We start from the raw sequence: 27,803 nt of genomic DNA, 5'->3' as shown, positions 1-27,803 counted from the left end.
AGGTGAGCGAGTATTAGGTTACTCCCTAGGTGGGACCAGGGACATGCTGGGAAGAAGGGTTTGTTCTTTGGTGGGAGCAACCATCTTGGCATGACGTCACACGGGGAGGGGGCAAGGCACGATAGGAAGAGGGCAGCCACTATACATAATAGCTGCTGAGGTGGTGGGAGACCTGTCAGTGATGATTTTACTATTATCAGCCATCCAGACCTTGCCCTGGGTCCCTGCCTACATTCCTCTAATCTGTTCCTACAACACTTAACCATGCTCACAGGTTTTCCTATTTTCTTTTCCATCTCCTCACTGGGCTGCAGCTCACTGAGAGCCAGGTCTGTTCTCATTCTCTGATGAATTACAGATTCCCAGTACAGTGTAACTGTGCATGGATACACAATGAGTGGTATGGACATCACCTGGATGGCAGACATTCATTTGCCTTTTGCAGTTTGGAAATCCATACTACCATGCCTTCTGCTTCTTCTCATCCTGGCACCCTAGAAACAGCTGGTGAAGCTGGGGGAAGGTCCGTGTACAGAAGGAAGGAGGGTGCTTTCTGTTGGAATCCCAGGTAGGAGGTGGCCCTCGACTGTCCACCACGCATAGTTGAAGGTCTCCGTGGAGGTTCACACCACTGGGATGGTGAGTTCTGACCTCAAGTGTCCCTTTGGGGGTTGCCCTGCTGGTGACCACGGGCAGAGCTGGTTGGGTGGAGCATGCCTGGTAGAAGCAATTCGTCAGGCCAGCTCCTCCCCACCGGTGCGAGGGAGCAGGTGGCCTGGGCTGTGGGGAGGGGGTCAGCCCAACAGAGGGAGGGACATGGGAGAGGAAACTGAAAAAGCAAAGGCAGGGGTGGGGGTGGGGGTGGGGGCGTGTGGCTGGCCAGGCAGTTGTTTAACGAGTAAATGTGCTGAGAACACTAATGAGCTGCGCTCATTCATGGCAGGCTGCCTCCCAAATTGGGGAGCCCGCCAGGTTCTGGGGTAGAGGAACCAGGGATGGGAGCCAAGTTGGGGAGCTGCCTGGCTGTTGGGGCAGGGCCTCCCGTGATGGGCTGGTGGGGGAGCCTTTGTCCTGGATCTGAGGGGGCCCTCCTTCCTTCCCTCCCTTCAAAGGAAGGGCCAGGCTTTGCCAGGCAGTGACAACTTGGCTCAGGGCCTGCTTGGGATTCACTGTCCAGGCCAGTCTGGAAGTTTCTAGGATAGGGGCTGGCTCTCAGGAGCTATAAGCGTAGCTGCTCTTGCACCCCCCCCCCATGCCCACCCCTCCTCACACCCCTGCTACTCTGAGGACCCCAGGGCATGTTGCTTGGTTAATCAACACTCTCTTCCTTCCCCACATGGGTCCTTGGCTTAGGGGGCAGCCTTTGAGGTCATGGACCTGGGGAGGCACTGCTGGAGCAGAAGACTGGAGACCAGGCGTCTTCAAGTCTGAGTGCCGCCTGTGACAGGCCTACTAAGTGCCAGGTGCTAGGAAAGCTCCAAAGTGAGGAAGCCAGAGAAAGGGGGTAGGTAGGGGTAGACTCTGTGCCAGGGTGATAGAGAGGGAGCCCAAGTGTAAACAGAGCTCCAGCTAAAAAGGGATAAACAAAGCAGCAGGCACCTGGGAATGATTTGCTCTGTCCAAACAGAAGGCCGTCAGAGGAGCTGGAGTTTTCAGGAAGAGGGGAGAGGCAAGTGCCCTTTCAGATGCTGGCCTAACCTCTGGGAAGTTCTCTCATAACAGGCCAAGCAAGGACACCTGACAAAGGCCCTCCTGAGTCAGTGAATTGATGCTTGGGAGCTCACATCCCACAACGGAGGTCACACACAGGCTGTGTGCATACTTTCAAAGGAACTGTCAAAAGCCAGTAAAATCAGCCATGTTAGCGATGACATACTGACCACAGTATTATGTTATGATAGTAGAGATACTGTACCCTTTTCATCCAGTAGGAAAAAAAAGCAAAGAAACCCTGAGCTTTGGGTACCAGGTGGATGATAGGGCTCTAATCTTGTGGAGTCTACCAGTCTCTCACCACCATTGCCCATGACAGCCTGCATCTGGTGCCGGCATCTCTTGAACCTTTTTCTTCTAGGAGCTTCTTTGGATTCCCTGATGGCAGGCACTTCCAGAGCAGCTCTGCTGCTCCCTCCTGCCAGCCTGTGGGCAGCCAGGCCCTGACTGACAGACAGGTTAGGTCCTCTAGAGCTGTGGACCACCAGCCACAGCTGTCCTTGAATTTGGGGAGGCCCTTCATCTTTTCTAGAGTTGTGGGCAATTTTCTCCTCATCTGGATTTCCTTTGTACACCCAGGTCTTCACTTGCCTAGTAAGGAAATTCTCTGCCTACTGGAGAATAAGGCTTGGAGTCCTATATGGGTGCCTATGCTTCTCTTCCAAGCGAGTTGCCTATCCCTTTTCTACCCTCTTGGCTGCCTTTTGGCGACAGGATTGAATGTTGGTTTTCATCTGTTTCCACCTGCCAGGCATGGAGGAGCATTGTTGGGAGTGGAATAAGATGTCTGCTGGATTTCCAAGCCCCACTGATACCCTGTTCCCCATCAGTGAAGCCAGTTAAGTGGCCTGGGGAGAAACTGTCCAGCGCAAAGCCATTCTCACCCACACTGTGCTGGCTTCAGGGTCCCTGGGGAAGCAGGGTGCTGCCATCTTGGGGAGAATGTGTGTTGAGGGAGGAGAGGAGACTGTCCTGGGCCCAGAGATTTTTTTTCTCTCTGTCCTTCAAGGCTTTGTCTTAAAGGTCTTAGGCTAAGGAAGCTCCTAGCAGTGACTTTGAGAGGCCATGTAGGGTTAGGGGCCCCTTCAGCCAAGACGATAGCATGTCTGTGGCCATAAGGGAGGTCTCCAAGCTGGGAGGAAAAATAAAAATAAAAAAGATCCTCTTTCTCCTCTGGACCAGCAGCTGGGCCATGGGTTTTGGGGTGCCTGTGACTAAGTGTACTCATCCTCACAGTTTGTGCCTGTGTGTGTGTGTGTGTGTGTGTGTGTGTGTGTGTGTGCAGAGCTCATTGGGCAGATCGCTCCTGGCTGGCTCCACTTCCCTCAGCCCCCTACGCGCTGCTGGCAGAGACTGGGAGGTTGCACCTTTGAAACTGATGCTGCTGGGCTCCCAGCCGCCGCGGAGTGTTCGGGGGGGGGGGGGGGGGTGGTCCGCTCAGCGGGGCAGGCGGGGAGGAGTCTGGCCCTGATGTGTGCTTTTCAATTGATGGATGACTGCCGGGTGGGAGCGAGCGTGCGGGTGTGAGTGTGTGTGTGTGTGTGTGTGTGTGTGTGTGTGTGTGTGTGTGAGAGCGCGGGGTGCGTGCGCGCGCGGGGCCTGCCCATTTTCCTCCTCGCAGCAGTCAGTTGGGAGCTAGAGGAAGGGAGAGGGAGACACAGTCTGAGAGAAGCAGGAGCGGAGCCGAACGCCCTGCCCTCCCTGCGTCCGCGCACAGCCGCCGGCGCCAGGAGCTGCAAGGTGCCTTCGGGCCGGCGAGGGGCAGCGCTCACGCCTGCTAGGGGGACGCACCTGCAGGCGGCACGGACGGGGATGCCCAGCGGCTGCTGCCGTCTAGCACGCTAGCAGGACGCGGTGAGGGCACCATGGCGCTGACGCCCGGGCGTGGGTCCTCGGCAGGGCTGGTTCGGCCGGAGCTCTGGCTGCTGCTGTGGGCAGCCGCGTGGCGCCTGGGAGCCATGGCGTGCCCCGCCCTCTGCACCTGCACGGGCACCACGGTGGACTGCCACGGCACGGGGCTGCAGGCAGTCCCTAAGAACATCCCGAGGAGCACTGAGCGCCTGTGAGTACAGCCTCCTACCCTGCCCGTGCCGAGCCGCGAGGGCACGCTCCCACTAACACCCAACTGGGGGCGGCGGCTGGGGGGGGCGGTTGTTGGGGCATGGATCCCACGGCCAGCAGATGGGTCAGTACCTGCTGGGATCTCTCCAGAGCCAGGAGTGCCGCTGTGGGCTCCTGAATTCAAGGGGCCTTGTGTGGTTGTCTGCCCATCCTCACACCTGCACCCTGCACCCTGCAGTAGCAGGCCCTGCCCACTGCGCCAGCACTTTATTCCTCCAGGGTGCCTGGAGATTCGTGGCAGCCAGCGTCCTGACACCCAGGAGGGAAGCTTCCCATGCTTGCCAGGCACAATGTCTGCTTCTGGACACATGGGGCTTGAGCTGTGTTCTGAGTGGTTGCCTCAGCTTGGGCTCTGAGGACTTGCTGCCTGGTGATGGGCAGCATGGTGCCTTGGAGTTGAAGTTTCTGGTTTCCTCCTTTTTGTCCATTGTTTGTCGTAGAGCCTTGATAATTGTCCCCTGCAGGTGTTTCCTGCCCCCGTCCCCAAGTCCAGCCACCCCAGACCCAGGCAGACAATGAAACCCGGGGGCTTAGGCTTTGGAGCTTGTTACATTTGGCCCCCAGAGAGGGGTAGTTGTATCCTGGACTGGGAGCCTCATGAATTATGCTGAGTGGTCAGGAGCTTGGAGCAGAGACACACGGTTAAAGACATTGAGCAGGACAAGTCATAAAAATCACCCTTTTCTTCCTATGTTCTCTCCTACTTCTGAATTCTTGAAGAAACTGTCCTTTCTAGACTCTACGAGCTTTGTAGGGTGTGTGTGTTTAATGACCTGTATAATTTGTTTTCTGCCATTCTTCTGCAGAATGTGTGTGTCTGTGTAAATTCCTAGTATCTACAGGACACCTCTGTAGTGTGAGGCCATGAGAGTCCACATGTGAGGGCTGTGTGTAGATTTTTGGCCACTGGCTGAGACTTTGTACTGCTCACAGAGGTGACCACACCAGGAGAATTTTGATCGGGACTTTGGAGAAGGCTGCTCTGAATCCTTTGAAACTTGCCTACTCTTTCTTGCATGCCTGGGTGACTGCAGTGGCTCTCAGGAAGGGCATACATATTTTGATAACTTTTGAGCATGTTTTCATGGCTCCCAGCTGGTCAGAGGCAGGCATCTGACCCTGGGGAGAGCTGGATCAAACCCTGAACCATGGCCAGCAATTAGCAAGCACATACTTGCCCTGAACTCTTCTTGGCTGAGTTAGAAACATTCCCGTGGAGGTTTCAGAGAATTTGCAATCTGTGTGCAATCTAGGTGGGAATTGATGTGGTATGTGTCTCTGAATACATGTGTGTTGTGAGGCTGGGAAGAAATGGTGAGGTGGAGAGGTGGGACCCAGCCAAGATTCCCTGGGGCAGCCTGTGCATTGTCCTGTGTGGACCTGGAGAGGAACTGAGCACCAAAAACCTGCCCAGAGGACCTCTGAGGTCAACAGGTCACCTTCTCTGCCTGTTCCCTCTGGGCCTATTCCCTATTCCCCTGGCCTTGTCCACTGGGGCATTTCTCCTGCAGCTGTTACCCTGGCAGCAGCATAGATCTGAGACACATCAGCCCCTTTCTTTTGCTTTGGGATCTTAGTGTTTAGGATAGTGCCTGTCTTGGCTTTCATGAACCCTTTAATCTTTTGCAATCTGTGGGATGGAAGTAAGTTTCCTAGTACAGAAGAAAGAATTGGGGCTCAGGACTGACAGCACCCAGCTCTGTCGATCATTCACTGGGTAACCTTGGGCAAATTCATAAACTCCTCAGAGCCTTAGTTGTTTCCCATCAGGAAAATGAGGCTGAGGATATATCTGGTCTCTGGTTCATATGAGGATGGAAAATAATAGATGGGAGTGTCTATGTCCTTCTACTTGATAAATGAGAGCCTATTATGATAGACTCTATCTTATTAAGATAGGATAGGGAGACAAGTCTCATTAATTTAATCCAAAAAATGTTTATCAAGCTAGGAGCTGCCTGGGGTGTGAGGATCCAACAGGGAGTGATCCTGTCCTTTTTTCAAGGGCCATGTGATCTGGAGGACTGGCCAAGTGTCCCTAACTATAACCTCTTCAGAGAGGGCTGGCCCAGCAATGTGATGGGCTGTGAGATATTGGGCATGAGAAGCCCTTTTCTGCGTTGAAGGGGATTCTCAGGGGATGAGTCCTTTTATCATGGTTGGGTAGGATTTTGCCAAGCAGAGAGGGCAAGCAATGCAGGAAAAAGGAGCAGTGTGGTACAAAGCCTGCTGCTGTGGGTGGGCCTGGCCTGAAGTGGGCAAATGGACCAGCTTGTCCCTGGGGCTGAATCATGAAGTGTCCATGGATGGGAAGGGGCTGGGGCTGGAAAGGGTCAATAAAGCCCTTCATTATCTGGACATTTCCTTTGGGGACTTCTGGGTCAGACTCCAGGAGCCAGTTAGCCTGGTAGAGGGAGTGGGAGAAGGTATGATCTTTGCTAAGTATGGCAAGCTTCTGAGGTTGGAAGACAATGTGGGAAGAGGAGTGAGCCTGCCTGTTCACCGAGCAGGCCTTGGAAAAGCCACTGGAAGAGGGTGAGAGCATCCTGAAAGAAGTGAGGGCCCAGGCAGACTCAGAACAACTGGCAAATGCTCTCTAATCAATGTGGGTGTTGTGTGGTATCTGAGCCGGAAACAGAGATTTGATCTGAGGCTGCAAATTTTTACAGACTGCAGCTATGCATTTGTTTTTGTCCTTTAGGCCGCTCCTGTGACAGCCTGGGCAGCCAGCAACTTATGATCATATATTCCATAGGTCTAGACCTGTCCCCTCATATGGGAAGAAATTATTATTGGTTTGCTTTGAGGACTTCTAGGAAGAGGTTATGTGGGTCCCAGAGCTGCTGAGGAAACTGGTTCAGCCAGAGGCACTGTGGGTCACTGGGCTGGGTGGGAAGCAATGCTAAATAATTCACTGTAATGGGCCAATTTAAAATACAGAGCAAGAGTTGGGGGGAGGTACTGGATGAGGTCTGGGAAGTGTCATCTCTTTGCAGGGCCTAGGCTGAGAGCGACCCAGCCGTGGCCACTATTAACTTTTTTTCCATCTCATTCAAGAACTATGACTTTGGGCCAGGGATTTAGCTCAGTGCTTCCACTGCCTGCCTTACAAGTGGAAGGTCCCGAGTTTGATCCCTAGTACCAAAAAAAAAAAAAAGAACTATGACTTTCTGTTGGTTTTTTATTCATAATTTAAAAAATCTTTTGCACTACAATGTCTTTCCTCTGCTTCCTCCCTCCTCCCTGGGCCCTTGTATTTTAGGTTTGCCACAGATCCCCCCTGTAGCTGCAGAGAGGGGAGAGGCATTTGCCTGGCCCCCTGGCAGATTGTCCAAGGAAGGAGAGAGATGGGATAGGACCCCTGGGAAGGTAGGCCTGCTGGGTTTCATTTGCTCACAGGGGTCCTACTCTCTTGCTGTCCTCTTTATGTCCCCTTGCCTCTTTGCTGATCAGTTTGTTAACTTTGTCCTAGCTTGGTGCATGCTGCAAAGGCTGTTCCTCACCTTGGCTCAGCTGACTGATGCTGGAGGTCCCATTCACCAGGACTGGGTGCTCACACACAAGGTCGACTGCCCATGCTATCCCAGGACTGATGATCTGAGGAGCCTGTTTGTAATTCCAAATAATGATTGGTGGCTGTAGTGAGTGAGATCAGTGGCCACTAAAGCCACATCTATCACCATAGCCTGGCTGGCCTGGACTCTCTGGGTGTCTGCAGCAGAAACCTGTGCTGCACTGGGAAGTGGCCTCCTGGTAGGTCTCCTGCTCTTGTAGGCTTTGATATGGTAGCCAGTGTGCTGGGCTTATTGATGAGCTCTGCATGACTGGGGTTGGGCCCTAGTGCTGTCCTTCCACCTGCTGTGAGACCCCATTCTTCAGGTAAAAGGGGACAATGACAGCTCTGCAGGTTGATGGTGAGGAGTAAGTGAAGAAGGAATTGCTTGTAGAGAGGGTGTGGCATCATGTTTGGCATGTGGCTGATGTCCTACCCTCCCCAAGTTTATTACCTTTTTCCTTTGCAAAGATTCACTCATGCTTTTTTATTCAAACGGGTGACAACATCACTGCTATTTGAGAAGCCCAAGCTAAAACCTTGAGGTTTGGGTTGGGGAGAAGGGATCTTAGAGTTAGGGCTTTGAATGTCGGCCATGCTGCAGGCTACTTTCCTGGACTCTGCCTGCTCAGGGTGGGTACTTGCCACACCTGGGCACCTTTGTCCTCACCTCCTAGGATTGGAGTCAGGAGTGGGAACAGCAGTGTGGAGGTAGTGATGGTACAGCTCTGGAGTGGAACTGCCTTGGTTTTTAGCCTCACACTGCCTCAGCAGCTGGGTCATGCTGGGCAAGTTACAGCATTTGATTCACTCATTCTACAGAGAGTCCTGTCTATTGAATCTGACTTGTTCAGAGTGCTTGGTGAAAATGTTCTTCTTTTCCCGAGTTTCAGTCCTGCAGGGGAGCTAGAGATGAATGACACAATATAAGAATAAACACATAATTGCAAACTGGGCTAAGTGCTTTGAAAGAAAGAGTGTTTCCCAGATCTCCTACTTCCTCGCCCATAAAGTGGGGGAGATGAGAGGGCCTGCTTCATAGGATGGGCCTGAAGGTTGATACGATAATACGCCAAGAAGCTTTGTGCACTGGGCTGCAGACAGCAAGTGCCCAATAAACGGTGGTTATTGTTGTTATTAAGGTGACAGGGAATGGCAGGCATGTGAAGAGAACTTGGGTACCCCTCAATGTTGGGTCTCACTGTGGTCTTTCCCTTCCCTCACCAGGCAGCCCCCCCCCCCCCCCGAACCCTGTAGCCACGGGCAGCACGTGGGAATGGGCTACCTTCTTTGGTGCCCCTTCTCTGGCCGTGGGCTGGCTGTTGGTGGCCCAGGCTGCCCGAAGTTGCCAGCAGGGGCGGCAGTGCTCTTTTGGGAGTGGCTGAGGGGCGGTGGGGACAGGCAGCTCCTGCATTATTGGGAGCAGCCGGCCCTTTGACGGAGTTGCCGCCTCCAGTTCTGTGCCGGCATTAGCAGCTCGGCAGGGCTCTTGCTTAATGGGATTTTCTTCCCAAATGCTGTAATTATCGCCATACAAATACTTATTACCCAGAGCAGATGACGGCCGAGCCTTGGGCAGCAGCCAGGGCGCTGGGCTGAGCTTGAGGGTGGAGAATTGGCTTCTCTTTTTGACGGAGCTCACGACCCCCTCCTCTCCCTTCTGGAACCCAGCCTGTGGCGGACAAACAGCTGTTGGGCACCTGCCGTGTGCATAGCATTAAGAGAGGTCTGCTTATGGACCTGCTTCTCAGGGAGCTTGCAGCCTGGAGGGAGAGAAAGAACAAATATGCAAGGACATCTGCAAGGACGTGGGGCACAGTGGCCACCAGTGCAGGCTCTGGTGCCAGAATGGCTCAGTTTGAATCCTGGTTCTGTCAGCTCCCACTTGGGTGATCTGGGTCAAACATTAGTGACTTGATTTCTTCATCTGTAAAATGGGACCAGAGACAGTAGGTACTTTGTTCACATGAGATAATCCATATAAAGTGCTTAGAGTACTATTTTCCATGAGCACAGGAGTGAGGTGGATGAGGGTGACTAAATAGCGTGAGAGACTGAGGGAAGGGTGAGGTTGCTACAGTGATGGGGTGGGTGGGGTTTGAACCCGGCAGGTTTGTAAGCAGAGGTGAGATGAGGGTAAGGGAATTATGAGCACACAGAAGATGTGAGCTTCGTGCCTGCAAAGTGGGCGAGGGGCAGACCTACCCGAGGAGTGATGATCCCTGTGGGCGGGTTCTGGGAGAGGGGATTCAAGCACTGAGTGGGTGTCTGAAATCAGTTCTGTGCATGTGAGTAAACCTGCTTATTACTTTTGTTAACAAATCAATGATTTTTCAAAAAATTAACGGAGTTGTGCAAACCTCATCACAACCCAATTTTAGACTATTTTCATCATCCCCCCCAAATCTCTGAAGATCTCTTGTGCTCATTGTAACTTTTTATTTTGTCATAGTTTTAAAGTTGCAAAAAATATAAGTGAACTCTTATAAGGAACTCCTGTATATCTTTTATTCTAATTCGGTTGTTCATATTTTGCTCCATTTGCTTTATCATGTATTACACACACTCACACATGTAAAACATTTTTTTGAACCATTAAAGAATAGGTTGGATTCCACCGCCTGCCTTGCAAGTGCAAGGTCCTGAGTTTGATCCCTGGTACCAAAAAAAAAAAAAAAATTGGAGCTGTGCCTGCCTGGCAAACACAGGGTTGTGAATTCGATAACCTGTGCCAGAAAAAAAAAAAAGGATAGGTTGGAGACATTGTAATTTTTTTCCCATGACCATTATTATTATTATTATTATTATTTTGGTACTGGAGATCGTACTCTGGTCCTTGCGCTTGAGCAGCAGGAGAAACCACTAAGCTAAATCCCCGGCCCCATCATGACCATTATTATTATTAGTAGTAGTAGTAGTAATAGTACAGGGGATGGAGCCCAGAGCCTTCTCACTAAGCTACATCCCCAGCCCTTTTTAAAAATTTTTAATTTTGAGACAGGATTTCACTAAGTTGCTGAGTTGCCCAGGCTGGGCTCAAACCTGGGATCCTCCTGCCTCAGCCTCCCAGAGTGCTGAGGTTACAGGCATGAGGCACCACACCCATCTAGTTTTTTTCCTTTACATGCTTGAACTTTTTTCTAAAAATGGGGGAGCCAAGCATGGTGGCACACACCTGTAATCTCAGAGTGCCACTGAGCTATATCCCTGGCCCTCAATATTATCTTTGGTGGTGATTTTTTTTTTCAGGTCCGGAATCCTGCCAGGATCACACATAGCATTTAGTGGTCATGACTGTTTGGTCCCATTTAATTTGGAACTCCTCTGTCTTTCCTGACCACGATGTTGAGGAATACAGGTCACCTATGCTGTAGGATGTTCCTCAGTGTGGCTACATCTGGTCTGTCCTGATGGTTGCACACCGGTTACGCATTTTCCAAGGAATGCCAATTAAGTGGCATTGCCCCTTTCTCTGTGTCAAGTCAGAAGACACATGATGTCAGTTTGTCCCAATGGTGGAGATTTTACTTTTGATTTCTGCCAGGCTTCTTTGCTGAAAATAACTGTTTTTCATATGTTACTAACAAGTAGTTTATGGAGACATATTTTAAGGCCATGTGCATATCCTGTTCTTTATCAAACTTCAACCCACTGATTTTAGCACCCACTGAATTCCTAATTCCATCATTTCTTCTGTTAGTCGGCATTCTACTCTGGGAGAGGACTTTTCTCCTCCATCTGTTTGTTTATAATCATGTGGATTATTACTTTATTCACTGAGTTATGCTTTGTTACCATCTTATTTATTTTGATTTTCAGAGCTATATCCCTGTACCCCACCCTTTCTTTTTAGACACAGGGTCTGGCTAAGTTTCTAAATTGCCCAATCTGGGCTGGAATTTGTGATCCTCCTGCCTCAGCCTCCCAGAGTGCTGGGATTACAGGAGTGAGAAACCATGCCCAGCTATTCTCTGTCTTTTTTTTTTTGGTACTGGGTATCGAACTCGGGTCCTTGTGCTTGTGGGGCAGGCAGTGGAACTACTGAGCTAAATCCCCGGCCCCCTGTGTCTTTTTTTAATGCAAGTTGTTTTATTTACAGTGACAACTTCTAAAAGCTCACTAAAGTTAACTGGACAATAAATTAGGCACACATCACTTTACAAGAAGAGGGAATGATCAACATGTCAACTTTCTACAGAGAACCCACAGTTTAGTTTTATTCAGAGTAAAGAAAAACAGCAACTTTGACTCAAATAGAAGAAATTCAGCCATTGATTTGGAATCTGTACTCAAACTACACATGCAATGAGAACAATATTATGCTAATGTAATTGATTTGCTGTTGCATTTGTCTAATACAACAATTATAACAGCAACTAATATTTGGAACAATCTTCATAGTGTTCTAATGTCAGGCACAACACTGCACTTCTCTTCACACTTCTGGTTCTCCTTGCATACCTGGGCTTCCTCCTCTCTGGTAAAGTCATTTTTTATATTGAAAGTCTTACGAATCTCCTCAGGAGTTTTCCCCTTGATCATATTGGCAACAGTCCTGCATGTAACATCAAGCAAACCTTTGACGTCTGGGTAATTTGCTTACAGATTAAGTTCAAAAAGGGTTCCTTAGTCAACTTTCAAGAATTTTTGGTCCCAAACAGGGATGTAATCTGTTCACTTTTCTCTGATCTCATCATTCTCAGGAGGTGGTCACCCTTATGGTGGGTGCACCACTGAATGACCTTTTTAAATATTGCTGCATTAACACTTGGTAGAGGAACTGAGTCATTGTCTCCTTCATCATCCATTCCCACATCTTCCAGCATGGTCTTGATTGTCACAGATTGTTTGGCAATTTCAACATCAGCTTCAAATATCTCTCCATCAGAACTTTGCAACGTAATTGAAGGCATGGTGTTTGATCTCTAGAGAACGTTGGGCCTGAGGAAGATGGAAGCAGGAAGACGTCCCCACATGCAGGAGAAAGATGGTGGAAGAAGCCATCAATTCTGTGTCTTTTTTTTTTTTTTTTGATACCAAGGATCGAACTCAGGACCTTGCGATTGCCAGACAGGCACTATGCCACTGAGCTGGATCTCTGGCCCCCATTTCTGTGTCTTTTTGACAAGACCCTTTGTGCACTTGCCCCTGGGGTCTTAAATGACAAGTGCAAATGGTGTTGTAATAAATTCAGCTGCCTGACTTTGGTGTGGAGAATAACTGGGCTAGGGGAGGCTGGCAGTGGAGAGACCAGTTGATTATGGTGACTGGTTTTTAGCTTTTCTGTGGCAGAAGTTTTGCTGTCATTGCTATATTAGTCTTTTAAAAAATAGTAAAGAACACGTTTATTTCAAAATAATTTGAGACATATAGAATAGTTGTAAAAACCACCCTGACAGTTTCCATGTACTCTCTATCAGCTTCCCCCAACATTAATATCATTCATAACCACAGAACAGTCACTGAAACTAAGAAATTATCATGGCTACAAGATGGTTAACTAAGCTATAGACTTTGTTCGGCCTCTAGTCATTTTTGTTTTCCACAAATGTCTTTTTTTCCATCCAGGATCCAATCCAGGATTCCATATTGTCTTTGGTCTTCTCTCCTTAGTCTCCGTCAGTCTGTGACCATTTCATAGTCTTTCTTGGCTTTGCATGACCTTGACACTGCTGAAAGGTTACTTGTCAGTTATTTTGTGGAATGCTCTTTGGTTTGCATTAGTCTCGTACTTTTCATGATTCCATTGAGGATATGTATTTTTGGTAAGAATGTCACAGACGTGATGTGCCCTTTTTGGTGCGTCCTTTTAGGGGCAGATAATATATTTTGTTGCTGGTGATGTTAACATTCATCTTCTTGTTAGAACAGCATGTCTGCCAGGTTTCTCCATTATGAAATCACTCTCTTCCCATTTGCAAGTAATAAATATTTGTGGGAGGAATATATATGTATTATATAATAACTGGTGATTGAACCTATGGGTTCTCTACCACTGAGCTATATTCCTAACCCTATATTTTATTTCAAGATGATGTCCTACTAAGTGGCTCAGCCTGGCTTAGAATTGGGGATTGTCCTACCTCAACCTCCTGAGCCAGGGGGGATTACAGACATATGACACTACACCTAGCTTGGGGGAGATACTTTGAGACTATGTGGTATCCTGTTTTACCTTTTGTTTTCATCTAGTAATTTAAGCAACTATCAATGAATCTTGCTTGTCATAATTATTATGTGAAGTTATTATGTGGTGGTGATTTTCTTTTTTTTTCTCCCATTAAGTTTATTGGTACATTTTTGGTATAAAATACAGTTACATTCATCATTGGGATCTTGTACCTTTACATGAGTATCTTGGTTCTTATTTTTTTCCCCTTCCCTTGCCCTCCCTTCACCCCCTCCACCCTTCCCTATTTGCAAAGACTTTGTTTCCATTTTTTTCCTTTTCTCATATTTTTTCTTTTCCCTTTTTTCCTTTCCCCTACCCCTCCCACTTTCCCTGCTTCTTTAGACCTTTTCTTCCTGTTACACAATATCAATTATACATTTTTTAAATTACAATATCAAGATCTAGGAGACATTACCACAGATTTTACAGAATTTAAAAGAATATAGAAAGCATATTACAAAAATCTTTTTTGAAATAAATTTGACAACTTCTAAGAAGTACCTTGGAAGATAAATTAATGAAACTAACTCTGGAGGAAATATAAAATTTGAATAGCACCTATTAAAGAAAGTATATTCCTAGCTTGAAAACCTACCTATATGACAACAACAGGCTCATATACATTTTAACTGATAAATTATATCAAACAATTAAAGCAGAAAAAAGAAGGAACACTTCTCCCCTCATTTTGGGAACTCAACATTGTGCTAATCCTAAAACTGGATAAAGATAATAGAAGAAAAAGTATGAACATAGATAGAAATTTGTTTAACAAAACAAACTATTAGAAGTCAGATCTGGCAGTATGTAGAAAGTGATTTTATTATAAGGATGGCAGTGTTGGTTCAGCATTGAAAGATCTAACCCCAGAAATCATCATTTTAACAGAGGAAAGGAAAAACCCATATGATCCTGTCAGTAGTTGGAGAAAAAATATTGGACTAAATTCTACAGCTGTTTATGGTAAAAGCTATCAGGAGACTAGAAGTAGAACAGAACATTCTCAACAGATTAAAGACATGTACTCCATACTTCCAGCGAGAATGCCTTATATGAATGGAGAAGACACAATGCTTTCTCCTTAAGGTGTGGAACAAGGGCAGATATGCTTACTCTTTATCTGTCCATTAAACTTTGAAACCTAGTCCCCACCAAAATAGTCTGGCAATGAAATGACACAATTAGGATAGGATTGGCAAGGTAGAAGCAAAATCTTTATATGTAGATGAAATGATCATCTACAGAGAAAATACTAAGAAATGTCTAGGAGCCCCTAGAACTTGTATTTGAATTTAGCAGGATTAGAAAACACAAGGTGTATATAAAAATTCAGGTCTGTGTATACTTGATATAAATGAAGAATTGGATATTGAAATTTAAAAGTTATGTAGGAGTACAAAGGACCTAGAAAAGTTAAAAAAAAACAAAAACAGTGTTGGAAGACGTTTAGTAGCTAATTTTAAGACTTCTTGTAAAGCTACAGTAATCAAGGCAGTGTTGGTGTAAGGAAAGACATATAGATCATTTGAATAAAACAAAGAATCTAGAAATAGAACCACACACATATGGTCCAATGAGTTCTGAAAGATTATTTAACATTAGCATTTTATAGACTGTGAGCTCAATTCAAGAGCTGAGGAAGAGATAGTGTTTTCAGCAAACAGCACTAGAACACCTGGTATCTGTATATAAAAAATTAACCTCAATCCTTTATTTCCATACATGAAAATAACTTGAAGGGATCTATGAACCTAAATATGAAAGCCTAACAGTATAAAACTTTAAGAAGAAATTATAAGGGAAAATGTTTATGAATTCAGGGTAGGCAAGAACTACCTAGGATACAAAAGACATGATGTATAAAAGAAAAAAATTGATAAATGAGATTCCATCAAAATTTAGAACTTTAAATGACATCATTAAAATGAAAAGTAGTCCTTAAACAGACCATATTTACAATGCATATAACCTATGACCAGAATATATAAAGAATTCTTAGAGCTCATTAATAGACAACCCAATTAAAAAATAGACATAAGAAGATGATAAATAGCCAGTACAGCACCAGGAAAGGTGTGCAACTCTAGAATCAGAAAAATACTAATCAGTACAATAACAAGATTGAATTATACACTCATTAGGGAGATGAAGTTAAAAGTTTTAAAAGCCTTGTCATGACTTTTTCTTTTTGTTGGATTCTCCCCCTTTGTGTTTAATTTGTCATGCCCAATGGATTCATTCTGCTGGGTTTCCTGGGGTTGTGATCCTCATTGTCTTTTCCTAGGGCATTGTCTTTTCCTAGGGCATTGTCTAAAATTTTTTTGAGTGCCAGTTTGATATTCATGAAGTTCCTGAGGTGCTCTTTATCATGAAAGTATCTTATTTCTCCATCCATTTTGAAAGATAGTTTTGCAGGGTCCATCAATCTGGGTTGGAGGCTGTTTTCCTTTAGGGCTTGAAATACATCACTCCAAGCTCTTCTTGCCTTGGGGGTTTGCATTGAGAAGTCTGCTGTGATTCTGATGAGCTTTCCTTTGTATGGATTTGTTTCTTTTCTCTCACTGCTTGTAGAATTTTGTTCTTCTGTTGGATTTCTGGAATCCTAACTATTATATGCCTATGTGTAGATTTTTTTTGATCAAGCCTAGTTGGAGTCCTATATGCCTCACTTATCTGTATGTTAAGTTCTTTTCCCCTCCTTGGGAAGTTTTCTGTCATCACTTCTGTGAACAGTTTTTTTATGTCATCTGTACTCGCTCCTCTTTCTTCATTGACTCCAATCAGTCTTATGTTATTCTTCTTTGCATCGTCTAGCAGCTGCTGGATTGATTTCTCATGTTCCCTTACAATTTTAAAGCAATTTTTCTTTTCCTCCTCACTAATTGCAATCTTATCTTCTGTATGTGAAATTGTATCCTCACATTGGTTCATTCTGCTGCGCAGACTTTCGATGGAATTTTTAATCTCTTGGAAATCTGTTTGTATCTGTTTTATGGATTCCATTTGCTTCCTATGTTGGGATTCCATAATGTTCCTCAGCTCCTCTATTTTTTTACCTGTGTCCTCTCTAGATTTATTAATCATGTCTTGCACCATGAGCATAATCTTTGCTGTTATCTGAGTAATTATTTCTGATTTCATTTTTCCCAGATCCTCTTTTGTTGCCAGTTCAGAGAGTCCAAGTGGTTGAGTATCAGATTGTTCCATCTCATTTCCCTTTGGGGTTGCTGTAGGTGATCTAGAAGTCTGTTTTTGAGGCTTGTTTACATGTCCTCTCATTTCCACGGGGCGGGGTGCTTGCTGCACCTGCATGGCTCACCTTCTCTGCCCTAGGAGCTTGGGATGGTGGCAGGGGAGCTTCCTTCTGGGTGCTGGGGCCGACTGAGCTTCTTTGCCCTAGGAGCTTGGGATGGCGGTGGGGGAGCTTCCTTCGGGTGATGGTGATTTTCTATTTCCCTCATTCCTTTTACATTTATTAATTGGAATTCCTTTTTTTTTTTGGTACTGGGGATTGAACTTGGATCATTGTGCTTGCACAGAAGGGAGCAAAACCACTGAGCTAAATCCCCAGCTCTAATTGGAATTCTTCTGTAAGGAAGAGACTCTTACTCCTTTTGATAAGGTAGTTTGAGGGATACCTCAGGTTTTGACTTTCTTGAAGGCAGGGACTGTGGCTCATGCCTTTGTAATCCTGTTGCCTGGCACATTGTCAGTGCTCTGAAACTGTGTATTCAGTGAGTTGTTCTGTTTTTTAACCTTTGATGAGACATTTCATGGGTTCTAATCTTTGCTTTAGAAAAGAGCATCATTGTGGTAGGCTGAATAAAGGCACCCAAAGATGTCCAGGAGCAAATACCTGGAACCTGTGACTGCACCACCTTGCATGGGAAAGAGGTCTTTGCAAATGTGATGAAGTCAAGGATCTTGAGGTGGGGAGTGATCCTGGATTATCTATGTGGGTCCAGTGCAATCAGTGGTTCTTCTAAGAGGCCGGGAGGGTCAAAGCCAAGAGTGGGAGATGTGGTGATAGATGCAAGAGGCTGGAACGATGTGAGGAAGAGGCTGTGAGCCAAGGAAAGAAGCAAGGTGATAGAAGGAATGTAGGCCTGCCAATGCCTTGCCTTTAACCCAGAAAAACTGAGTAAAGATTTCTAACCCCCAGAAGGGAAAGACAATGAATTTGTATTGTTTTCAGCTACTAAGTATGTGGTGATTTGTTATAGTAGCAGTAGGACTCTACTACAGGCAGCACAGAGTTGGGGCTTCTGCAGGGGCTGTGGGACTGAGTGCTGCAGAGGGCAGTTGGGAATGACACTCGGGCCTTGAGGTCTGAGCCTGGGAGGGCAGTGTTGTGACAGGAGTACAGCTGAGCTGAGCTCTGGGGTCAGGCATGCCATCAGGCAAGCTGGGATAAAATACAGACTCCCAGATCCATTTCAGAAAGACTGATTTGGTAGCTCTTTGGCAAAGATGATTTAGGGAATTTGGATTCTGGATTTAGGAGTCCTCAGAACGTGTACTTGGTGCTCGGGTTTCCTGGTGAAGAAAGCACATCCTTCAAGACTACAGGAGGGCAAGCTTCTGCCCACACTGATAGGGAGGGAGCCAAGGAGGAAGTGGCAGAGAGGGAGGAGCTCCTGCCTGCTCACTGCACAGGGAGCCAAAAAAAGTCTGACCAAATGCTGAACAACTTCAAGTGCAAAAGCCAGAGAAGGAGTCTGGATCTAGGGAGGAGGGTGAACAGTGCAGGCAGCCATCAGTCTGTGTGAGGAAGAGGGCCAAGGCAAGCTGCTGGAACAGGAGGTTGGGTCACTGCAAAGCTGGGCCAAATTCTTTCCTGGGAGCAGTGGAGGACTGGAGGCAGATGGTGGGAGTAGGTGGTGGGGAAAGCAGAGGAGAGGCCAAGCACTGAGGGGGAGCCACTCAGAAAGAGTTGCTTGCATGGAGTGGGTGGGCTGGGGCCAGTGGAGGGGCTGGGTCTAAACTGTGTGAAGGAGCGAGCAGGCCTCTTGGGGGTGGGAGTGGAGGAGGGCCACGACAGGTCAGAGAGGTGGACAGGTGGGAGGGCATTTTGATGGCATCTGTAGTCCCTGTTCAGAGGTCCTTCCTCATGACAGTCTTGAGTGAGATGCTTTACCTGTGTCTTTCTTTTCCTTCTCAGCAGTTCTGGAAGAAAGATATTACTTAACCTTGCTTTGCAGGTGAGGAAAGGTTCAGACATGTAAAGCCATATGCTCAGGGCCAAACAGCTGGTTGCTAAGTGGTTAGCTGAGAGTCCCTGAGTTTTGAGGCTCTAAAATGTAAACACATTTTTGGTTTTAAAATTTGCTGCTCTACACATCCTAAGAAGGTCTGGCTTCTTTCATTCATTCACTTGTTAGCTAGACATTCATTCAGCACCTACAAAACCCCTGTCAGTATCATCAGTAGTATCAGTAGCATCAGGACAACAAAGGCAAAGTGGCCATGACTGATTCCTGTTTGCCTATATTTGGGGTGGACCCAAGTTTTAGGCTGGCACAGGGAGGTGTCTGGTCTAGAGGTGGATGATGGTGAGCAGAGTTGGGGGTAGCAGGGAAGTGGAGTTGTAGGTGGAGGTCGATGTCAGGGAGTCAGTGGCTGGTGGCCTCTCAGGGCCTAGGGTAGAGAGAGGTGCGCAGAGGCCTGGAGGTGGGGGTGGGTGTCTTCAGGGTGATGGTTTTAGGGCAAGACCCAAACCTAGAAAACGGGTTGACAAGAGCAAGGCGTGGCCTCAGTAGTGAAAGGATTGGACGGGACAGACATGCCATGGAATGGGGATTAAAAACTGGGTCCTGATCACATCATAGCTACTAGGACGGCTGCTGCTAAGCCAGGTGAGGTGGTGTACATTTGTCATCTCAGCACTTGGTTGAGGCAGGAGGATCTCAAGTTTGAGCCAAGCCTGGGAAACTTCACAGCTTAGGGAGACCCTGTCTCAAAAAAAAGGAGGAGGCTAGGGCAGGGGATTTAGCTCAGTGGTTATGCTGCCTGTCTCGAAAGCGCAAGGACCTGAGTTCGATCCCTGGTACCAAAGGAAAAAAAAAAAAAAGGAGGAGGCTGGAATGTAGCTCTGTGTGAAGGCCCTGTGTTTAATTTCTGATACTAGAAAAGAACAGGGAGGAAAGCGGGAGCAAAAGGACTGGGGACTGGGCTGTAGGTCAGTAATAGAGCACTTGCCTAACATGCACAAGGCCCTGGATTCAGTTGCCAGCACTGGAAATAAAAAACATCCCCCAAACAGAAAATAACATGTTGGTGAGACTGTGGAGAAATTTGAACTTTTTGCCCAGTGGTGGGAATGTAAAAGCATACAGCTCTTAGGAAAAATAGTATGGTGATTCCTCAAAAAATTAAAAGTAGAATTAGTATATGATCCAGCAGTTCTACGTCTGGGCATTTACTCAAAAGAATTGAAAGCAGGATGTCAAAAAGATATTGGTACAGGGACCGGGGATTTGGCTCAGTGGTTCCGCCGCCTGCCTTGCAAGCGCAAGGACCTGAGTTCGATCCCCGGTACCAAAAAAAAAAAAAAAAAGATATTGGTACATTCGTGCTTAGCATTATTCACAATACCTGATAGGTAAAAGCAACCCAGTAGTAGGTGAATGGATAAACAAAATGTTTATGTATATATACAATGGAATATTGTATATATACAAAAAAGAGGGAAATTCTGACACATACTACAACATGGATGGTCTTGGGGGACATTATGGTAAGCAAAATAAGCCAATTGCACACAGACAAATAGGACATGATTCATATGAAGTACCCAACTCATTGAGACCTAGAAGTGTGTTTGCCAGGGCCTGGGGGCAGGGGTGCCTGCGTGCGTGAGTGCGTGTGTGTGTGTGTGTGCACGTGCGCGTGCGCTGGAGAGTCTATACTACAGTACAGAGTTTCAGTTTGCAAGATGAAGAAGTTGTGGAGGTTTGTTGTGCAACAATGTGACTATATTCAACATATTGTAAACTTAAAAACAGTTAATTTGGTAAATATTATGTTAGATATATTTTACCACCACCACCACAGCAAAAAAGAGCTGGGCCCTTAAACTAGACACGTTGGGGCTCAAGTCCTTCTTCCTCAACCTGCTTACCAGCTGGGTGACTTTCAAATTAATTTTTAAAAAAAATTATTCTTATTATTTTTGTGGGGGCTAGGGATTGAAACCAGGACCTTGTGCATTATAGGCAAGCACTCTACCACTGAGCTCTAACCTCAGCCCTCTGAACTTAAATTCTTAAACCCTTTATGCCTCAGTTCCTCATCTATAAATCAAGAATGATAAGGAAACCTAGAGCCAGGTACTAGTATGAGGCTCACATGAGCTGGCTTGGTTAGTAGATAGAGCTAATATAGCTACTGCTGTTGCTCAACCAAAGAAATAAGATGGCTTCCCAGGAGTCCCTGGCACAAGGCAGTGAGGATTTGGCAGCAAATCTAGAGAGTATCTGGCCTGAGGGCTCCCTGAGTTGGAGCACTGTGATACAGGAGTGGGACCATTACTTGCTGCAGCCTGGCGATTGTGGGGAAGGTTCAGCCAGGGAGATGCGAGTGTGTGCCAAGCCTTGGCTGGGAGGAGCAGCAGCAGCCAGGTTCTGTGAGCAGGGTTGCTCAGTGTTTAGTCAACACATCCTATGTGCCAGGCACCCTAGAATGTGCTCAGGATACAGCAGTGCGGAACCAGATATGGCCTCTCCCTCTTGAAGCCTAGCAAGGGAGGTGGCCTTTCACAAAGGACCTTGCATGAACATTGCTTCAAATCGCTATCTGAGCTCTCCTGGAGGAGCTAAGTAGGTGCCCTGAAAGAAGCAGTCAGAGGAGGGGACATAGATGCACATGTTGAATTGACAAGTGAGGAAGGGGCTTCTCCGGGTTGTTTTGGGCTGAGGGGCTGCCTAGTGGATTGAAGGGGATGGGGGAGCTTAGCTACAGCCCTGCAGGTGAGGGTCTAGTGCTTTCCTAGAGGAGGAGCTGAGGACAATTGTACCCGGAGGGCCAAAGTTGGTAGGCTGAGGGCTGAGCCTGTAACTTACTGTCCTTAAGTCTTGGACTTCAGAGTCCCGTGATACCCGGCCAAGGCTTGCAGATGTGCTTGGGGTTCCCTCTCCTCTGAACCTCACCTCTCTGCACCCCCAGTCTAATCCTCTGGGCCCTTAGGCCCTCCTTCCCTTACTCTCCACTCACCAGACACCTTTAATAGTTACAGACTGTTGTTATCTTCCTTTTACAGATACAGACCAGAGACTGTGAGTATGTGTCAGTCTGTTTTCTGTTGCTAATAACACAATCCCACAGATTGAGGAAGTAATTAAAAACAGAGATTTATTTTGGCTTCTGGTTCTTGTCCAAGGTCAAGGGCTACATCTGGTGATGGCCTTTGTGCTGGAAGAGTCCTGCTGTGGTACAGGGAATCACTCCACAGGAGACCTGGCCCAGCTGACTTTTAAAGCAGACCCACGCTTATAATATATAATCCATTAACCTATTAATCCATTAATCACATGAATGGATTAATCCATTCCTGAAGACAGAGCACTAATCACCTCTTAAAGGTCCCTCCTGTCCTTGCTTCTTACAATCTCATTATGGGGATTAAATGTCAACATGAGTTTGGAGGGGACAGACCATAGTCAAACTGCAGAAAGGTATTGTCCAAGGCCATAGAAAGTATAGGGTGAAGCTGGACTCCAAGACCAGGCTTGTGACACCAACACTCTTCAGCCAAAACACCGAGTCAACCTGGATTGGCTTCCAAGTGCTGCCTCTTAACCAGCAGCCTCAGTTTCCTGATCTGTAGGATGATGCCAGTGACAGCACCTCTGTTGAGGGTTATTGTGAGAATTACATGGCCCTGGGGATGATGAGGCAGTAGGTACAGTGCCTGGCCTGGGAAAGCTCTTGTCCCTTCCACTCTTCTCCTCAGGCCTCAGAAAGCCCCTGAGCTGGCAGAAGACAACTCCTCCTTTCTTCCTTCCTTCTGAAGGTGTCCTTGGTAGCCCAGCTTTCTCACTTGGCAGGACGGACCTCTGGGCACTATTTTCTTGCTCATATTAGGTTTGCCTAGGGGGAAGGAAGGACCTGGAGAGGATGGTATGGGTATGTGGGTAGCATCCTCACTGGGTGTTGTCCATTTGGGAAGAACACTTGTAATTAGTAGAAAACATATTTTTTGAGTAGGGAAACATGGAAAAGCCACTTTACTCAATGCTATTTGCTATGCCAATTTAATGCAAATTCATTCTTGCATTCAAGAAATCCTTACTGAAACATCTGTCATGTGCCATGTGCTGTATTAGTCTCTGGGGAGACAGGTGAGAAAAAGCCAACAGCCTGTGTCTTCACAGAACTTCTGATCTTGGTGTGGGCCAAGACATCGTCCAGGGTTCCTCTCAAATCCCTATAAAATCACCCCTGCCTGGTGCTACTGAATGGAGGGCGGGGGTACTCTGAAGGCCTGTGACAGGAGGGTTTGCCAGCTGCAAGGGAGTGTTGGAGGGGGCTAGGCCAAGGGAGGGAGGGAAAGACATGCCAGGCAGAGACGTGGCAGGTTCAAAGGCCCTAGCACAGGGAGACAGTTTCAGGAGAAGTGGAGGGGGGAGAGGCTGTATGGTGGGGCAGGGAAGACCACGCAGAACCTGTAGTTCATGGTGGAGACATTTTTGTCTTTTTTTTTTTTTTTTTTGGTACCGGTGATCCAACTCGGGACCTTGCGCTTGCGAGCCAGGCATCAGAACCACTGAGCTAAATCCCCGGCCTGAGACATTTTTATCTTGATTCCAAGAGCAATGAAGAATCATTGAAGAGTTTAAGTAGAGAGGGACTTGATCATATTTGCAGCTTATAAAAACCACTCCAGCTGTGGCTTGGTGAGCAAATTGGAGGGGAGTCAGGAACAACATGGGGAGTTCATTTGGTGGCTCTGCAGGGCTGCCGGTGTAAGGGTTGAGGTGTGGGGTGGGTTTATAGGGTAGAAGTGCTGGGTTCTGTGGGCCTCAGGCCAGGAGTCGGGACAGTGGCTGTGGAGGGACACTGTTCCCTCAATTCTCTGGGACTGGCTGCAGACTTTCAGTTCCATGGCTTTTGGCTGGGACAGATTTCAAAGGAAAGAGCCAAGAAACAGGGTTTATAGCCCTGGAGGCCTTCTCATTCACAGGTAAAGCGGGAATGGCAGGAGCTCCAGGATGAGAAATGCAAATAAGGAAGTGCAGCTAGCCCCCAGAACTGCACCTGAAAGCTTAGGGTTTTTATTCCTGTGGCCCCAGTAAATCCGAGGGTCCATTTTTTTTTGTTTATCACAGACATCCAGATGTTAGTGATCAAATTCTTATCCCCTGAGAATATTCAAGAAATCCTTGTGTGTTTTTATCTTTTCTTGGTAACTTTGCTCTGGAGGATTTTCTCCAATTCTTTTGTCACTGGGATTTTTCTTTCAGCTAGGAACTGACAGAAATTGGGACATTTGCCATGGGGATGTATATCCTTCTTCTAGAGAAGGATGGGGGTGAGCTCATCACCTTAGAAGAGAAAGAACCATCATAAGGTGTCTGTCCTGGTCTTCTTTAGCATCCTGGGACAAGAGTAGCCAGCTCCTCCTGCTCAGCCTGGCTCTACCAGTCCAGCACCTGCCTGAGCTATGGCTGGGGACACTACCTCCTGGGGGAGCCATGGTCTTGAGGAAAATAACAAGAGTAGCAGCAGTAGCAAAAAATAAAATCACTGTAGGTGATAATGATATGAGGACTAATAGTGTGGCAAGCATTGTTCTTGATGTTTCAGAAATAGGAAGTCATTTAAACCTTACTGCTAAGAGGTGGGTACTAACATCTTCCTCATTCTACAAATGGGGACACCGAGGCACAGAGAAGTTAAGGTGCATGACCAAGGCCACACATGTAGTGTGACGGTAGAGCAGAGAGTTCTCTGATGTGGTTGTCAAGGCAGAGCATGTGGTCTCACTACAGGACTCCACAGCAAGGCTTTCAATCCAAAGCACCCAAATGATTTTTCAGCCCTCTTCAAGGTATGGTGGGATGTGGTGACAAGATAATGAGATGCGATGTGAGTCCAGCAACATAAAGTATGGTGGTGTAGGGAGAGACAAGGAATCACACTGATCTGGGTTCAATGTTTGCTGTGTTTATTAGTTATGTGGTACTGGGCAAGTTGCTTCATCAGTCTGTTGCAGTTTCCTTATACACGTTAGAAAGGACATGACTCACCTCCTAGGTTGTGGCCAATGCGATGAAGTGTGTTTAGAGCCAGGCTTAAGATCTGCACACAGTACGTGCCCAGTAAAGAGAAGTGATGGCTGTGGGCTTTGGTGACAAAGCCTCAGGGAGACCATATTAGCCTGGGTCCTGGGTTCTCCTGAGACACGAGGCCAGGGACTGTTCCAGTGGGCCCACCCCACTTGCTATTCAGGCTGAAATAGTCTTGGGGTTCCAGCAACATGTCTCAGTCTTCCCAGGCAGCTTGCTGGGAAGGGGGTTTCCATGGAAACACTGAAGGACCACCTGTTGTTGGAGAAACCAGGTGCTGCAGAACAATGACTCGCTTGCCTCATTCCAGCAGCCTATGCTGGAGGTCAGGAGGACCTGGCTGGCTCAGAATAGGAACTCATCCTCTGGCCATCCTTCTGAGGAGGGTGTGGGCTTCCCAGTGGAGGTCTTTTTCCCCCCAGCCTAAGTGGCAGTATTGTATTCTGGGCACTATTGTGCTGCTTCCTCTACTGTGGGTTGCCTGGGCATGGGAGTGCTCCCCAGAGAGGAGGCACTTAGCTCTGGCATTAAGTAGAGTGCAAGGCCTCCTGGGGAGAGGCTGTATTTCCTTTGCTGTCTGCACTGTTGTCGCTTCTCCCTGTCTGTCCAGGTCTCTTTTTGGGTAGGCTCAGTGATGCATAGGAAATGAGGGGCAGGGCCAGGGCAAACGAATGCATCCCTGTGTCTGCCCAGTGTATGGTGGTGCAAAAGGGTGGGAGAGAGGCCTGCAGCTGCTGGATGTCTTCAGAAGACCTTGTCAGCCAGTCCATCTCCACCCCTCCTTTGTGATTCTATCTTTAGCATTCCTGGGTTTCATTTGGACCCTGTCTTAGCAGTTGTCTTTACCTCTATTTTTCCATCTGTGAAATGGGAATATTTATCAGAGTCAACTGTTTTATGAACCATGGCTGCCATAAGAAGGAATAAACAGGTGATTATAAGATTCATTGGATTTTTCATGACATCTGACTGAGTAAAATTGTGTTTCTGGAATGTTTTCCTCCCAGATGCCCACCAAGATTCATGCAGTATTGTTTATAAGTGAAAAATGTCAAACGAACCAAGGTGTTCCAGGAATAGGGAATGGTCCAGGCACTTGATACACCCAAATGAAGAGACACTTTACGGCCAGTCAGAACCTCAAGAGGAGAGAAAGCCACAAATAAAGCTGTGGAAATGTGTAATAGTTATGCCTTATCCATCCTCCTATCTTCAAAAAGTGATGGAAGACTTCAGTTAGTCTAATTGTTGAATTAGCTCAACTATACAAAAATTGTATCCAAAGGAAAGAAGACTTGAGAGAAAATATTCCAGAATGTTAGTGGAGATTATTCATAGTGATGGTGTTATGCATGGTTCTTCCTTTAATCTTCAGGAAACGGAAAAAAATTTTTAAATATACATCATTACTCTTATTTTTAAATGCAATAACTTGGATATTATATTAGCTTATAAAAATATAGATGACTTTTAAAATTACAATGCAGAAAACCATAAAAAGAAACTAAAGTCACCTTATGTCTCACTACTTAATGTTTAGCCACTAACAGGTGGCACACGGCCCCAGCTCATCCTGTGCTCATATGTGTATTGCTGTGTGTGCGCAGAAGGGGGCTCACAGAATACAGGTTTGCTGTAACCCATTGCCACTTCCTCTGTCATGGACAGCTTTCCTTGTCAACACAAACAGATCTGTAGCATGTTCAATGGCTGTACAGTACCTATCCTGTTTCATGGGTATGCTGAAATTCAGCTAGAGAATGCTCTGTTGATATCCACTTTCCTTGTTAACATTTTTGTCCATATAATTAAGGCTGACATACATTTATAGTAGGAAAAACCAGACAATCAAAAATGCCTTGCAGTTTTGGATTTGGGATGACAGTTTCAGGAGATGGCCTAAAAGAAGACTGCCTTGCTTGGGATGGGAGCCACTTTAAAGGACTTCCGATGATGTTTTTCATGTTTGAAGAATGGTCATGCTGCAGAAGGAACACACTGGTGGCTGTTCCAGGGAATAATATTTAGTTCAAAAGACTTTTAGTTGAGAGAACCCAGAAGGAAGCTCCCCCGCTGCCATCCCAAGCTCCTAGGGCAGAGAAGGTGAGCTGCGTGGGTGCCAGAAGCACCCCCCCCCAAGGTGGAAATGAGAAGACACGTAAACAAGCCTCAAGACTTTTAGTTCAAAAGACTTTTCAGCCAGGTGTGGTGGCACACGCCTGTGATCCCAGCACTTATGAGGCTGAGGCAGGAGGATTGCTGCAAGTTCGAGGGCAGCCTGAACTACATAGTGAGTTCAAGGCCAGTCTGAACTACATAGTGAGACCCTGTCTCAAAAAAAAAAAAAGTTTTCAATGGGGTGTGATAGCGCACACCTGAACTCTTGTAAGACTGAGGCAGGAGAACCAAAAGTTTGAGCTCAACCTAGGCAATTTAGGAACTTTATGAGACTGTCTAAAAAAACCAAACCAAACCAAACCAAAACAACAACAAAAACTAAACCTCAAAACAACAACAACAAAAAAGGGCTGGGATATAGTTCAGTGCAAAGGCCCTGGGCTCAATCCCCAATACGAAAAACAAAACAAAACAAAACAACAACAATGAATAAACAAACAAACAAACAAAACAAAAAAAAGTCCCCAAAACCCTTTCCATTGGAAAGAGCCCGTGTCACTTGGGGAAGGCATCTTCATAGCATTTAGGACAGGAAAGTGGCTTGGTCTGGAGTACTTGCCAATGGCCGTGCTATTTGGAGAGACGTTGTACCCTCCTCAGTTCCTTGCAGAAAAGAGACAAGGAGCAGAGAATGAGGTTTTTCAGCTTCTCCTAAGAATCAGGAGGCAGGCCCAGGGGAAGAACAGAGAGAATGAATTGAACTAATTATTGGCTTGTCCACTTGGATTGAAAGCCTGGGCCCTTCGGTCAGATAGCTGTGGCTGTAGATTCTGTCATCTAC

At 46.7% G+C, this 27,803-nt stretch overlaps 1 protein-coding gene and 1 pseudogene across 2 annotated transcripts in view; one reads left to right on the top strand and one right to left on the bottom strand.

Annotated features, from left to right (window-relative positions):
• The first annotated feature begins 3,164 nt into the window (after window positions 1–3,164).
• Slit1 (slit guidance ligand 1) overlaps window positions 3,165–27,803 on the top strand; it is a 171,989-nt gene continuing 147,350 nt past the window's right edge. For both annotated transcript variants that reach the window (XM_004838581.4, XM_021253140.2), the window contains exon 1: window positions 3,165–3,775. In XM_004838581.4, the coding sequence (XP_004838638.1) occupies window positions 3,579–3,775 (197 nt within the window). In that variant the 5' untranslated portion in view covers window positions 3,165–3,578. The remainder of the gene's footprint in view (window positions 3,776–27,803) is intronic.
• Window positions 11,679–12,393, bottom strand: LOC106008836 (S-phase kinase-associated protein 1 pseudogene; annotated as a pseudogene).

Source organism: Heterocephalus glaber, unplaced genomic scaffold, assembly GCF_053883595.1.
Source record: "Heterocephalus glaber isolate CG9 unplaced genomic scaffold, H.glaber_assembly_v1.0 deba00001497, whole genome shotgun sequence".
Lineage (NCBI taxonomy): Eukaryota > Metazoa > Chordata > Mammalia > Rodentia > Bathyergidae > Heterocephalus > Heterocephalus glaber.
Note: the sequence above shows the minus strand (reverse complement) of the source record. Positions and strands in the feature narration are given on the sequence as shown.